This window comes from Danio rerio, chromosome 3, assembly GCF_049306965.1.
Source record: "Danio rerio strain Tuebingen ecotype United States chromosome 3, GRCz12tu, whole genome shotgun sequence".
In the NCBI taxonomy this organism is placed as follows: Eukaryota; Metazoa; Chordata; class Actinopteri; order Cypriniformes; family Danionidae; genus Danio; species Danio rerio.
In genome coordinates this window covers 25,513,594-25,528,524 of record NC_133178.1, presented here as the reverse complement: position 1 = coordinate 25,528,524, position 14,931 = coordinate 25,513,594, and the positions used below count along the sequence as shown (strand labels likewise).

Here is a 14,931-nt window from a genome sequence, read left to right as displayed (position 1 = left end):
AATATCGTGCAGCCCTATATAAAATAATTAAATGTTATATATAACATAATATAATATAATGGTAAAGTTATTGATTTAATATTTTCATTTCTCATTTAACTTATTTATTTTTGTAGCTTTACATTAATTTTATATGAATTCAGTCTTCAATATTAGGGTACTTTATAGATATATGGATATATTTAACATTGCTCTCTTATTCTGGTTATTTTTCATTTTAATTTAACTCTGTTTAAGCTTTTATTGTTTGTATTTATATTATACATAATATGGACCTATTTCGAGACGCGTGTGCATGTGTGTGTGTGTGTGTGCGCGTGCGCGCGTGTAGGGGGAGGTCCAGTCAGTTAGAGCGCAGCAGTACGCAGAGGTGAAAGCTCAGCGTGACAGTGTGTGTGATCTCTCCTGTGCGAGAGATCATGGGACATATTTGGATATCCGACAGAATTTACAGCGCATGCAATCATATCCAGCAGGACGGATTGTCGTTTAATAACTTGCCTTCCTCGCCTCGCCCCAAACAAACCGCCTGATAGCGCGTAGAGATCCCGAGAGGAGCAGCGTCAACTTGCATGAATCTTTGTTATTCACATCAAAACAGAAAAGGAGCCATGATTTCTACCAGAAGCGTTAGCATCAACTGCTTAAGCTAACTGTGGATATCCTTTTCCCTTTCGTCAGATAAAGTTTTGTTTTCTGTCTTTCCAGCGGGGATAGATTGTGTTCGTGACGGGTTTATGCTGAACTCTGGAGTTATGGTGTAAAATCAATGTTGTGCGCTTGTTGTTGACTCGCTATGCTTGTAACTAGCTATTAGCGTTAGCCGATGCTGGGTTACTTCAGCTGAACAACGAACCCCAATTGGACGCGTTTTAATTAGTTTTACTAATACAAGTAAACATTCATATTGATAATATTGTCATAGCCGATAAAAATGTAGATTATAAAAAATGTAATGAAATTATTTCTTTGTGCTGACAGCTTGGCAGGCTTCATGCTAACAATGCACTAGCTCGATAGCTCAATTGCTTTTCTGCTACAGCAATAACTGGCCATGAATGTCGTTTCTGTGATTGATTTTACGCGTGTTATTTTAGCTTTCAGTCGGTAATGATGATTTAAGCTCGTTTGAAACAATGTAAACAACCCAACTGTAGCTGTTCGCAATCCATTGATGTATTTATACACCCTATGATTCATATTGTTTTACAACATTGAGCTCGGAGGACTGAACACAGCTGGACGTTTTACAGACTATATATATACTATAAACAAGTTTGTGTTCCCGCATTTGGACTGGAAGTGTGGGAAATGGTTTGATTTTCCCCTTCGTCTTACAAGTTTAAAGATAGACCAGACACAAGGGCTCTGAAGGAATCAGGGGTCCATCTTTGGCATCAGAGAGGGACACACTCAGTGGTCTCCTGTCTTTTGCTCTCTGATGTGAGTAGTCATGGGCACCCAGGGAAGCCCTGTGAAGAGCTACGACTACCTGCTCAAGTTCCTCCTGGTCGGAGACAGCGACGTGGGCAAGGGAGAGATCCTGGATAGCCTTCAAGACGGATCTGCTGAGTCTCCATATGCCTACAGCAGCGGTGAGTTTATTCAACACTTCCCACATATCTTCAGGCAGAGCACAAGCTACACATCTCGCATACAGATCCATTCAGGTTATTGATGTTTGTGCAGGTTTATCAACTAACATGTAGCATATTTTTCTTGTGGGAGTGTGTTGAGTCATACTGTGGGTGTCATATTATGGTGTCAGTGAGGCAGAAAAGCAGCCAACAATATTTTATTGATCTCTTTATCTTCAATAGGATTAGGATTGTGTAATGTTAACTTTTGCCTATTTTAGATGCACTACATTTTTGGTGAGGTTTATGCAAAAAAAAAAAAATTTTATATATATATATATATATATATATATATATATATATATATATATATATGTGTGTGTGTGTGTGTGTGAAGGAAGTGAGCATTGTAAAGTATATGGTTACCCGTACTTGAAATAGGTTCTTGCTTTTGACCCATCCAAGTGCAGTCACAGCCTGGCATACACCTGGAGCAGTGGACAGCTTTTGCTTCCAGCACCCCGGGAAGCAATTCGAGATTAGGTGCCTTGTTCGGGAATCGAACCTACAAGCTTTGAGTTACAAGTCCAACTTTCTAACTACTGCTATTTAATTATTTAAGAATGCAAATTAGCTTCATATAAATCTAAAAGAGCACAGTAAAACACTATAGTAAAATTAAATATGATTTTTAATTGTATAACGTAACTGTTATATATTTATGTTACAATATCAGATTACAGGACATTTAAAGTAATAGTTCAACCAAAACTAAGCATGTGTTTTACACAGCATATGCCCTTCCAGCTGCAAACCAACACTGGAAATCACCAATAAACACTTGCATTCTCACACACACACTATGGCCAATTAAGCTTATTCAATTTACCTGTACCGCAAGTCTTTGGACTGTGGGGTAACCGGAGCACCTGGAGGAAACTCACGTGAACACGGGAGAACATGCAAACTCCACACCAAAATGTCAACTGACCCAGCCTGGGCCCGAACCAGTGAACGTCTTGCTGTGCTACCCAATGCACCATGTGATTCCCTAAATGGAATTTAGTCAAAACAATTAAATATGCATGTATCTTTTTGAACTATAATCCTTAGTGTTAAAAAACTGCATACTTTACTACTTTAAAATATGTAAAAATCTGTTTGTGAGCTAAGGTAAAATCTGATGTTGTGATATTTTATTTTCCTGTGATAAATATTGTGATTTGTTTACAGTTTCACAAGATGATTTGATTAGCAGTATTTGACAGTTAATCTGAGGTTTTCTTACTATGTTCACTTTTATTTACCAGTCAAACTGAGTCAAAATTAAAAGGTTTTTCTTTAAAACAATCATAATTATCTACCAATTGGGTAAGTGAAGTAATCTTATTTTCGGTTTGAAATGTAGATATTTGGATCAGAAATGACAAATTCAAAGCAAGAATTCTTTCTCCGTAAATCATATAAAATTCTGTATAAATAATTAAATGCAATTCTTATGTTACACCTCCAAACATAATTTCCTTGAGCCCAAATGTTTTATACTCTCTTAAAATGCTGAGTCACAGGCCTTAAAAACACATGTGAATGATACATTTTCACTCTATTATGGTTAAACTCAGCAGTGACTCCACAATCTCATGTTTTGTAGCTCCTTGTCAACTATAAATCCGACTTAACATTGTTTATCTTGCGACGTGACTATTGCGAATGCGCACATTGCGATATCGATGCTGAAAAGATATATTGTGCGACCCTAATGTGAGCCCAAGCCAAGTAGTACAGCATGTCTGAATTTACAGTAGGCAAGAAGTAGCCACGTGACTACTGGCGAGATTCTGAAATGCACATCCAATAGACAGTTTACCATCCCATGATGCCTTTCAAGAGAATTTATGAATTGCAGTAAAGTGATGCATCTGGCATGGGTAGGTCATGTGATAATGACAAATTGTGAATGTAGTACATCCAAATTCCATTCCAACTACTCTCATTCATAATATATAGAATGTACTTTTTAGATCATGAAGTATGTTCAAACTCAAATATAGTATATAAATGTTACTTAACAACCTTACTTTTAATCCACAGCGCCTTCAGCTAATAGTTGTGAAAACAACTCTGCCTAGGCATGAGCTTGTAAACCTGTATAAGCTGACGCTACTAAAAAGAATGTTCATTTTTAGGTGATTTATCATTTAAAAATAATACTTGTATACTTCTTTATTTATTTTTTTGTGACCACAATAAATAGGGCTGTAAAGGAGTGGAATATATTGGGTAAATTTCTGGAAACTTTTCAAAATGTTTGCACTTTATTTTTTAATAATGTTAAAATTTAGCTACTTATGTTCTTCAACAGTTTGAAAAGTTGCTTTTTTTTTTTTTTACAGTTATTTATTGATTTATGATTCGTTTTTTGGGTATAGCTCATAGTCATATTGTACTTTAAGTTTTTTCACACATGTGGCTTTTGAGAATGTGTTAAAAAATCTGTCTCTGTATACATGCAACCAACACTTGCTTTGAATACAGGGTGTTAAACCTCAGAGGGCCATTGTTTTGCCATTAGAAAAGAAATGGAGGAAACGGCACACAAAAACACACTACAGAAAACAACAGAATGATAGACACCTGTACTGATGAGTGCACATTTAAGGGGATTATAGCAACTCTATTTTAAATAAATACAGACATTTTTTTCATCGCTCAGAATTTTTGGAATTTTTTTAAGAATTTTTGCTTAGAAATTGAACAAAGAGTAATCGTTAGGTTGCATTTGTCAAGCTCCTCATGTTCAGTGTTCACACACATTTGATTACTTTTCACTTGAGAATGAGAATGACTGGTTTTTAGGGATGCGACGATTAACCGATTTCACTATTTACCGTGCTTTAATTCATCATGGTCAATTAATCGTAAAGGATTTTTAACACCGCATTTCTGCATGGAACAAAACTGCTGCAACTAAAAGTTATACCAGCTGTGCTCTAGTTTAAAGTTCCGAGCCTGTACACAATACGCATGTACACTGGATTTAGGGCATGTTTTTTCTATAGCTGTGGCTATTAGCTAAGGGCTGTCTTTTGCACACGCAAGTTCGTTATTTCCAATCGAGGCATATTGGCAGTGTCACGCCGCGTGCTGCACTCACGTTTTCCAGATGCACCTAGTTAAAAGAATGCCACAAGTCACGTGACCAGAACTGACCGGTCAGCTTCATCCTTTGTAGGCTGTGGAATATACGCATTTCTACTTTAAAGAGAAAAAAATACAAAAGGAAAATACTAAACAATTTTGAAATAGTTGATCAAAAGTGATCATAATAATCGTGATAACTGTGAAACCGTGATTATTCCTCAGACTATAATCATGCAACCAAAATCTGTAATCGTTGAATACCTACCAGTATTTAAAGAATTGAGGTATTATGTGTGCAATATAAATCTGTATCATTTAAAAAAAAATCTATTTTGGTAGGCCTGTTTTATTTATCGCACAAGTTGTTTTTGGTAAATGTTCTTAAGCTGTGATAGGATACTAATCGCACAAAGTATATATTACTTGTCTGAAGTTTGTTTGTATATTGGTTTTCATTGCAAAGGTCAGCATAGCAGACCACCAAGAGCAATTTTAGACACAAGCTCTTTTGATTTGATTTATTTCACAGCTTTCCATCTGCCGTAACGAGATCACATGCTCTGTCATTAGACTGAAGCTTGTGAGCCGATAGACCAATTATAGACTGATATGCCTCTCATATATCCAAATGAGCCTCATGTGTGCGGGCAAATAGGAGCTGCGTTGCTCTTGTTCTGTCCCTTTTCATTCACTTGAGCTGCTGTTTATCCTGTTGGCTGAATTTATTAGAGAACAGTGTGTGTTTTATGGGCGTGAGAGATTTCTCAGTGATGGTTCTTGTCTGAAGTGTCCTAGGGGAACTCGCCGGTCCAGCTTCAAATGAGTTGCTTTGCCCAATCACTCAAAATCATCACAGATGGCTCCGAGAGGCATTTGAGAATTCAGTGGAGGTAAAATGCACTGCAGATATTTGTATATAACCCTAAGGGAGATGCCGTTCCGACGTGCTCAGATGGTTGCAAGACTTATTTCACACGAGTTATGTATTTGGTATGTAGAGATATCGACTGCGTCAAAGGCAGAATAGCTAAGAGTGTTGGGTAAAAATGATGTGATTGTGATTTAAACATCATGTAATTATATAGTACATATTATAAATGTTAGAAGAACTTTTTTTTTCTTTGTATCAAGAACTGTAAAATTATCCTTTTATGGGTGGTTTGACCAAAAATGCTGTTTATTTACTCAACCTCATGCCATTTAGTGTGTAGATATCTGATTTTTCTTCAGTAGAACTTTAATGCCTCTATTGACTTTGTAGCTGCCTATTGCTTTTGGTGGTGACTGAAGTCGTTAGTAGGCGTTCCTATCCTCGGATTACTTGGGTAACATTTACAGATTCTGGCAAAAATGAGAATCACGATTTCTTTTGCTTAAAATCAAGATCACGATTCTGTAGATGTAATATATAGGTTAATATGAGTAGGCTATTATTATTGATATTACTTAAACATATGGTAAAACAACAATAATAAGCAGCGGATGGCCTTCCAGCCGCAACCCATCTCTGGGAAAATCAAATGCTTGTCATAATCATAACTCTATGCGATATGATCATTAAAATGATGTGCGTGCTGGTTTCCCTTTCACTGCCGTGTGGGGTTCGTGTCATGGAAACATCACTGAGGAAAAAACATACATGCAAATCATACTTCCGACACGGCACCCAAACGATCACTCTGTGCAACAATTTGAATGTTGTTTACGACTTTATTACCTGTTATTCACAGACTATGCAGGTTCACTAATGTAGTCTTCATTCACAGGAGCATGTGTGTCCTCTCGGTAGTAAACAAACAGCTGAGCTGACCATGAATACGTCATTACATTAGGACAGAAAGGACATTTTGGGGCGAATTATACTTTATAAATACAGTATGTGACACTTGGAGGTGTCCATGTTGATTTTTATAGTTTGGTCTAGCAATGTAGCCTATATATGTAGCCTTCTTTCTGACCTTGAAAATATAATTGACTGAATTGTAGAAAAGCTGAATTATGATCGTGTGTAGGGTTGAATCAAGATCATGATCTTTTTTCGATTAATCGTGCAACCCTTGTTTATAGTGATATTTACAGAAAGATATTGTTTTGATGTCGATTGCGTATACCAGGGGTGCTCAACCCTGTTCCTGGAGATCTACCTTCCTGCAGATTTCAGTTGCAACCAATATCAAACACACCTGTCAGTAAATTATCAAGTGCTGTTCAGGTTCTATTTAATTGGTTCAGGTATGTTTGAACAAGGTTGGAGCTGAAATTTGCAGCAAGATAGATCTTCAGGAACAGGGTTGAGCAGCCCTGGCGTAGACGTAGGTTACCCGAAAATGCTCTCTTTCTGTTGAAGTGAATGGTCGCTAGTCGCCACTGCAAGTCACTCATTGTGTGAATGGGGCCTAAAGGAGATTGTTAGCTGACACCACTGTTCTTAATGCAAATCAATCTCAAAAAATGTACATGTAAAAACACTATGGCCCTGAGGATGCATTTTAAATAACATAAATATTGGTCTATTACAATACACTGAATGTTATTTCTAAGTTAGCTTTTCAGAAAATATTTTTAGTTGTCACGGGGATTCGTTTTGTTTTGCCTGTATGTTTTTTGGCTCGTTGTGTGCTGGTAGCCGTTGACTTTTATGAATCATCAAGGACAAAAAAAAAAAAGGTTAAAAAAAAAATGGAAAGAATTTTCTAAAAAAGCAGTCCTATATCTTGGATTGCCCTGAGGGTGATTTTAAATCTTAATTTTTAGATGATCTATGCCTTTAAGAGCAAAGTTCTATACTGTCAACCAAAAGGTCGTGGGTTCAGTTCCCATACTGCAGGTGCCCTTGAGCAAGGCATTTAACCCCAGTTTGCCTCAAGGGGACTGTCCCTGTAGTATTCTTTAGATAAATCCGTGAGCTAAATGACATGCAGTTTTGCTTTCTGGAGATTTTCTGGGTTCTCAGAAGCCTTGTTAAAATGCAGTCTGTTTTCATACAAATTGAGTCTTTGGTGTTTACTCTGATTGATTTGTCTTTGCTCTGGCTTTGAGTGAACAACTGTAAATATTTACAGTCTAAAGTTGCAGATGCAAACATCTTGGTTGGGTTGCTAGTGATCGACAGAGCAATTTGGCTTGAATAGCATTGCTGTAACACTTTGTACTTTGGTGACTTATTGAGGCTAAAACCATGGAAACTTTGAAAAATGTTTTAGAAACCTTTAGAAATTTGATCTGTCATTTTTTCCACTTCAATCTGTGGTGTTGTTAATAATTTAGCATTCTACTGGACTTTTGCAGTTCATGATCATTTAATATTAATGATGACTCATGGTGGTCAATTGCCAACAAACCTTGGTTAGAGAGGTCTGTCTAGATACCCAAAAATGAAATTACTTCACTTACTCCTTCACATGTTCCAAACTTGTTTGAATAGTTTTCTTCTGTTGAAGACAAAAGGAGATCATTTAAACCAACAGCTGACCTAAATTATTTGTTCCTACACTGAAAAAATGATGTCTGCAAAACTGTTGCAAACAATTTATTTGTGTTGAATTTAAACAAACAAATTAAATTGAATAAAATTCAACTAAATTTGTTTGTTTAAATTCAGCCCAAATAAATTGTTTACAGCCACTTAACGTAATTAGTAAATCCAAGGAATCACCTCTGAATATTTTTTTCAGTGTACTATGGATGTCAATGGCTACTGGTTTCCAACATTGTTTAAAATATCTTTTTTGGTGTGTTTAACAGAAGAAAGAAATTCATTAAAGCTAAATGATTTAAACCACTTGACTTTTTGAGTAAATAGTAAAAATTTTAAAATTTAAAAAAAAAAAAAAAAAAAAATTGGTTTTGATGTCTTTAGTGGTGGTGCTTTATTTAGTGCTTTAGATGTTTGACAGTTTGCAGGGTAGGATCCTCTCATAGACCTCATTTAAGACATTTCCTTTGCTTTCATCTCCTTTAAAGCTCTGTCACATTCTTTTTTTTAAAGACTCTGCATCTTTATAAATAGTTGAGCTTTAAAAAACATTTTGAGCGTAAATTGACTAAACTGGTTTCATGCACAGGTGCTGCTTAATATTTTTATAGTTTGGTCTAGTCATAGTAAAAAAGTATTTCACCAAGAAATGGCCGTTAGTTGATTTACATAGATTGATATGCACACTCTCATGTCATTGCAGTCCTTGTAGTTTAAGTTCTTTTTTGCAACGTAAATGGATGATGAATATTTTGAAAAATGTCTCTGACCAGAATGATTTAGTTACTGTTTTCCACAAGACAGAATATTAAACAGGTTTTGAAAAATTTTAATATAAGAGTAAATGATCACATAATTTGTACCATTTTGAAAACATGTAGCTTATCCCTAGCCCTGTATCATGACCAGTTCTATAGATTTTTCCTAATATATAGTCACAGTCTCAGACTTGTAGCTAAACCTCACTTACTCTTATATTATATTATGTTATTTTATATTATATTATATTTCCAGGAGAGAGAGTATCTGCATCTTCTGATAAACGATAAAAGGTAATGGTCAGATACTGAAGTCTAAAGTAGGAGATGTGGGAGAAAAAATTAATTCATTGTGATTTCTTTCTTTTAACGATTCTGGATCGGTTCTCAAAGGTTACAAATTTATTCTGTATTCTAATTGGGTTATGACTATTTGGCCTGCACAGAAACCGATAGGCACACATGTGCATGCTGCAGAATTCTCTTCATTTAGACAGATGGACAATTAGGCGCGGTGTTTCTGATGCATTGTGCACCCACATTTCTGCTGAAAGAGAAACCAATGGTTGTCAGATGCGATGCCTTGATGCTCATCTGCAGGCATGGGCTGGTATAATATTCTGGCAGTATGATAACCTTAGATAAAATTATCAAGGTTTCCCAGTATCACTGTGTTGTGATTACTGCTTTATATGTTATTTTTAATTGTCAGGTTAAAAAAAAAAACTGTTGTGAATTAAAGTAAAATAGACCTACTTCACTTTGTTGCAAACTATTGAAGCATTACTATGTTTTAAAGCTTACTTGATTCTTTCATGAGTCTAATACTAGTGTCTTGCAAAATAGCTAGTAAAATGTTATTTACTGTCATCAAGGCAAGGACAAAATAGTTTAGTTATTAAAACTTTTTAAGTTGTGGTTACTTAACAGAAAAATCAGTACTTGGAAAATATCTGCAAAAATAATTTCATAAGAGAGCTAAGCATTGACTTCAACTGCACATTATTTCCATAACATGTTCTTTATGTTATAAACTGAAAATTGAGATGCTCTTTATCTTACTGGAAAATGAATGCATTTTTTATGGAGTATGTTTGTTTGTTTAATTATTATTTGTAAATGGCTTTTCATATTCCTTTTTACTTGTTCATTCTGAATAATTATTTTATTCAAATAAATGATTTTTAAATTTGCAGTACTATCTTAAAATGTATAGTTCTTCTAAAGATGTAATTGTACAGCGAAAGAAATAGTAAAAATATAAATTAAGAATTAGAATCAGATTGAATGTTGACCTCCCCCAGAATTATATCGGATAGTCCCTATAGATTCCCAACCCTAATGCACACAAACACATGCTGTGAAATGCAGTGTGAAACCAGCTTGTCTACCTTTCTGAGCCTCGGGCATGTTTGTTTAATTTCTCTCATGCCCATGTAGCCTTTGAAATTGCTCACAAATTCAGTCGCACCCTGTTCTAGCTGTGCACATTGCAGTTCCGGCCGTCTGAATGTGTTATTATAAATAAACAAAACAAAAAGCTACTCCGATTATGACTTCTTTTGCCAGTTGACGCAGTACAATTTCCTCCACCCTTTTGATGGTAGGCTATTTAAATTGAATTAAAGCTGCCCGCACGTGTCGCTGTCCACTTGATCCCTCTCAGGTGTCCACAAATCCTGCTGGATCTTTCACTTCCAGGCTCTTCTTCAAAACTAGCCGCTTCAGGCTGTCTTCACTCAACAGGGCAGGGAAGTCTTGGCCTGCAGCCCAGAGCTGGAACCTGAGATGATAATTACACCGTACTGCCCTTGTCAGGCCGTGTTGCTGAGCCATCTGCCCATACAATTACCCAGAGCGAAGGAGGAGGGATGCTGGAGGAAGGAAGTGTGATGTGCCTTTGGCTTGATGTGCTGCCCTGCTTAAGAGCAAAGCTTTTGCAGGAAAGAGAGCAGCAGGAAATCGGCCCCAGTGGTTCTTTTTAAGTGCGAGCCATTTCCCTCTTGTTACGTTCCCTTGTAGATGTTGAATAATGGAGGACGGATGAAGCCTATGGGCTCTGAACCAGCCGACGTTGGCCTGTCAGAAGCTCTTATGGTGCCTGTCTAGCTGAGCGTAAAAAAGAAGACCCTCCTTCAGACATGCTCTGGCTCAGAATGATCAAAGGATCTTGAAAAAGTGTGATGGCCACGTTCTTCACTTTCTCCATTTTGATGCTCAAATTTTTATGGTGCACAATAAAACAGAAACTGGAACTTCGATTTAAGGAAGTAAATTTTTGCCTGCGTACTTTTCAATTAATGTTTGAGAACAAAATACATCATTAAACAAATGTTTTCTTTTTTGTATTATTATTATTATTATATGTTAGAACTATTAGATATATTATTTATTAAGTAATTAACTATGCGTTTTATTACTTAGTGAAAATCTATTAATTAATGGAAAAATTAGAGCAATGTAGTATTTTGTAATTTGTTGATTTTTAGGGATGCACCAATACTATTTTTTTGGAACCGATTCGATCTCAATACCAAAATTCTGAGTATTGATCCATAGAGATCCGATCCCGATTCTATGCTGTTTTTTTAATGCATAATACTGTTTCTGTAGTTCTAGTGATTATCTTAATTAATATATCTTCTTTATTAAAAATAGCAGAGATATAGGTCAACTGTATATGACAGACACACAATCTAACTAAAAACATGATGCTTGCTGTCAACTAGGCTACATTATTTGAGCATTCGTCATGACGTTGATCTGCTGTGCGGTCCAGCTTATGTTTCCTTTTTTAATATTTAGATTTTTTTTAAACCTGTATTAGGCTACCACTATTGACCCTAATCGTTGGTAAAATAATCAGTCTTTTAGCAAAGCCTGATATTTTCCTGCAGGTTTGACACAGACTAAACTAAACCGTCTGAGGCCAGTTTTACCTAATAATCTCTTGCCAAACCTCACCGTGAGTGAGACAGAGAAAGTTCAAAACAAGGACCGCTTATAAAATAAAATATCAATATAAATGAATTTACAGTTGAAATATTGAGAGTTTCAGAGTAGCCTGTAATAGGTTAAATCATTTTCTGTTAATGACAATCCATATTGCTCCCGTCAGTTTCACTTTCATTAATTTAATCAATTAATTTGACCACAATGAGCCAGGCTTTTCAAACTATTCACAGCACAGAAAGTATTTCCCGCAGAAGAATACACTCAGTCGGAAGGATGAGAGAACGAAAACTTTTAATATTACAGAATAATTTTCTGGAGTGGCGCACGCCACATGTGCGCAACTAGTGCGGGAATGAATCGATAAATGCATCACTGAGACACAGCGCACAGTGCTCCACTATGTGCGGTCACTTCCAAAACAGCAGCACAAAGGGAAGAAATCAGTGCATTGACGATCTGTCCAGTGCATTATTGAGCCTTTTCTAATTTAATATTTCAGGTAGGCCTGCTTTCTGTGTCAAGAGCAGATAATAAACCTCTCTACTCCACTGTTGCGGATGCGATCTGCTGATCTAACAGACACAGCGCAACATGATTTAGAAACTGCAATGAAATTGTTGCAGGTCAAAATGAGCCTGTTTAATGCAAAACTAATTCCATTTCTTCACACATTATTTAAACTAATAGGAACAAATAGTCTTGGGGTTTTTTGAGTTGTTATGAACGCGACACACATCATTGTCAGTAGTAGTAATAGTCGTAGTAATATTAATAACAGTTGTAGTGATATTAGTATTTTCTAGCATGGCATTTATTTTGCATATATAACTTAATGTATATTACGTAGTATATGTATGTGTTTATTATATGTGATTCCAAAAAATAAGAGTTAAAAGAACTCAGACAGTAAGGTTTTGGTGTATTTCACTTCACATAGAAATAATGTAAAATAGGTCATAAATAAAACTGAATGTTTATAATGTGTGTGTGTTAGTTCCCCACACTCTATAGCACTTCTTTTAAATTAATGATATTCAGAAGACGATAACAACAATTGTTTTTGAAAAGAGTTGTATAGTTCCCCAAACCTGAACACATTTTAAATAGTATTCAGAATGTTTATCAAAAACCTTTTGTAGTCTTTATTTAGTTCATACACCCCTTCTTTGCTGTGTCCCCTCGTTTTCTGCTTCTCCCGGAAGTAAATAGTTAATATCAAATTGGAATTGACTACAAAAGGGTGTGACTTTGTTTTTGTCTGCAATCAGAGAGGAACGTGTTGATTTCCTTTTTAAAACTGATGTACCAGAGGAAGCAATGGCCAAAACCACCCTTATTATGTCACTCTCCTTTGCCTGCTGAAAACAGGAGGGGGCAAGTCCGTGTCCATGTTGTCAACATCACAGATAATCAGATTTTTCAAGTGTGCAAAAAGATGATCCGCTGAGACAAGTGCTCTTGGCATGGTTAATATTACAGACACTGGCCTATATAGAAATAGACACAGTGAGCCTTTGTTAGAAACAGAGCTGTCTATTAAAATGCAAAAAAACAGGTTTAAATGCAGACCTGCTGTGAAGCACCCAAAATGCAGATCTTTCCATTCAGTTAATGGAGCTGTCCGATGTTCACTTAGTTTTTTTTTTTCCTTTTGAATGATAAAAGTAGATAAGCAGTGGAGATAATCGCCTTATGGGAAGCGTCCTGGTCACATTTCAGCGATGATAGCATTAAGTCGCAGCAGATTGCTCGCAGCTGTCAAGCTCTCCACTGAATGTGCACAGTCACTATCACAATGGCCATCTCAGCTTTAGTGCCTTCTAATGAAAGGACCGATTGGCTGGGAATTAAATTAGGGAGTGCACCTAATGCAATCATGCTGTTGTCTGAAGCTTTTCAAGTTCCAGATACTTTTTGTTGAGTATTAATCTATTTGGCTTACAACAATGCATGATATTTGATGAAAGACAGACACCAGTGAGAACCTCATCTAAGTGTTTTCTGTTTATCATTCTGCAGGAATCGACTACAAGACAACCACGATCCTGTTGGATGGACGGAGAGTTAAACTAGAGCTTTGGTGAGTGGTCACTTCTATTGTTTTCCCCCTTATTGCCTTCTTTAAGCAAAAGCAAATGATATCTTCTGTTTAGGGGCTTTTGCACTTGGTAGTTATTGCAACTAGACAACAGACTCGTCCCACAACAACTGATTTACCCTCAAGCCATTCTTTGGGTACTTTTGGCTTCTTTAGCAAATGGTTCTAGGAGCTATGCTAAGGTTTCTCCCATGTGAAAGCCCCTAGTGTTTTATGGTAGGGCTTCACTCCACACTCCACTGCCTTTTGGATAAGAGTGTTGGGTAATTTCCCAGTCAACAGGAGAGATGAGATGGGTCATTTTCATGGTGCAATATGCAATAAAAAGGATGCAATGGCTTATGTGCCATATTTAAAATATCTATACTAATTTCTTCTTATTAATATGCCATATATGAAATATGTATTTAAAAAAAACGGGTATTTGTTTTATAATGCAGTGAAAATGAGTAGACTATTTCGCATCATTATTATTTTAGTAGTTTAAGAATAATAGATAAAATTAATATTAGGTCATAGGGCTGCATAATAGATAGTTTCAGCATCAATAGCGCAATGTGCACTATTCACATATTCAATGTTGGGATTATAGTTGACCAAAAGCCACAGTTTGGAACACATGAGATATATGTGGAGTGACTGTAGAGTTTAACTATAATGAAGTGCAAGTTTTCAACCATAAAGGAGTAAAAGTTTATCGTTTGCAGGTTAAGGCCTCTGACTGTGAAAGCATTCAGACACAAGACAGTTTAAAGTGTTCAGGCACAAACAAGTAAGCCTTTTTTGTATCTTCAATAAAGATTGAATCATTGGATTATTCATACAATGAAGACTATATGAAGACTATAGTGTTATTTTTCACTTGAGTTTTTATTTCATTACCTAAATATAGTTCTATGGAAAACCATAAAACACTGCATATTTCAC

At 36.1% G+C, this 14,931-nt stretch overlaps 1 protein-coding gene and 1 long non-coding RNA gene across 2 annotated transcripts in view; one reads left to right on the top strand and one right to left on the bottom strand.

The window, feature by feature from the left end:
• Positions 1-14,931, bottom strand: part of LOC141381204 (uncharacterized) — a 28,589-nt gene that overhangs the window by 4,028 nt on the left and 9,630 nt on the right. The window contains exon 2 of the long non-coding RNA XR_012400999.1: positions 2,467-2,628. This is a non-coding gene — a long non-coding RNA (uncharacterized lncRNA). The remainder of the gene's footprint in view (positions 1-2,466; positions 2,629-14,931) is intronic.
• The window catches only part of rab40c (RAB40c, member RAS oncogene family), a 35,434-nt gene continuing 21,857 nt past the window's right edge, over positions 1,355-14,931 (top strand). The window contains exons 1-2 of the mRNA NM_001040348.1: positions 1,355-1,595; positions 13,926-13,986. Of these exons, the coding sequence (NP_001035438.1) occupies positions 1,454-1,595; positions 13,926-13,986 (203 nt within the window). The 5' untranslated portion in view covers positions 1,355-1,453. The remainder of the gene's footprint in view (positions 1,596-13,925; positions 13,987-14,931) is intronic.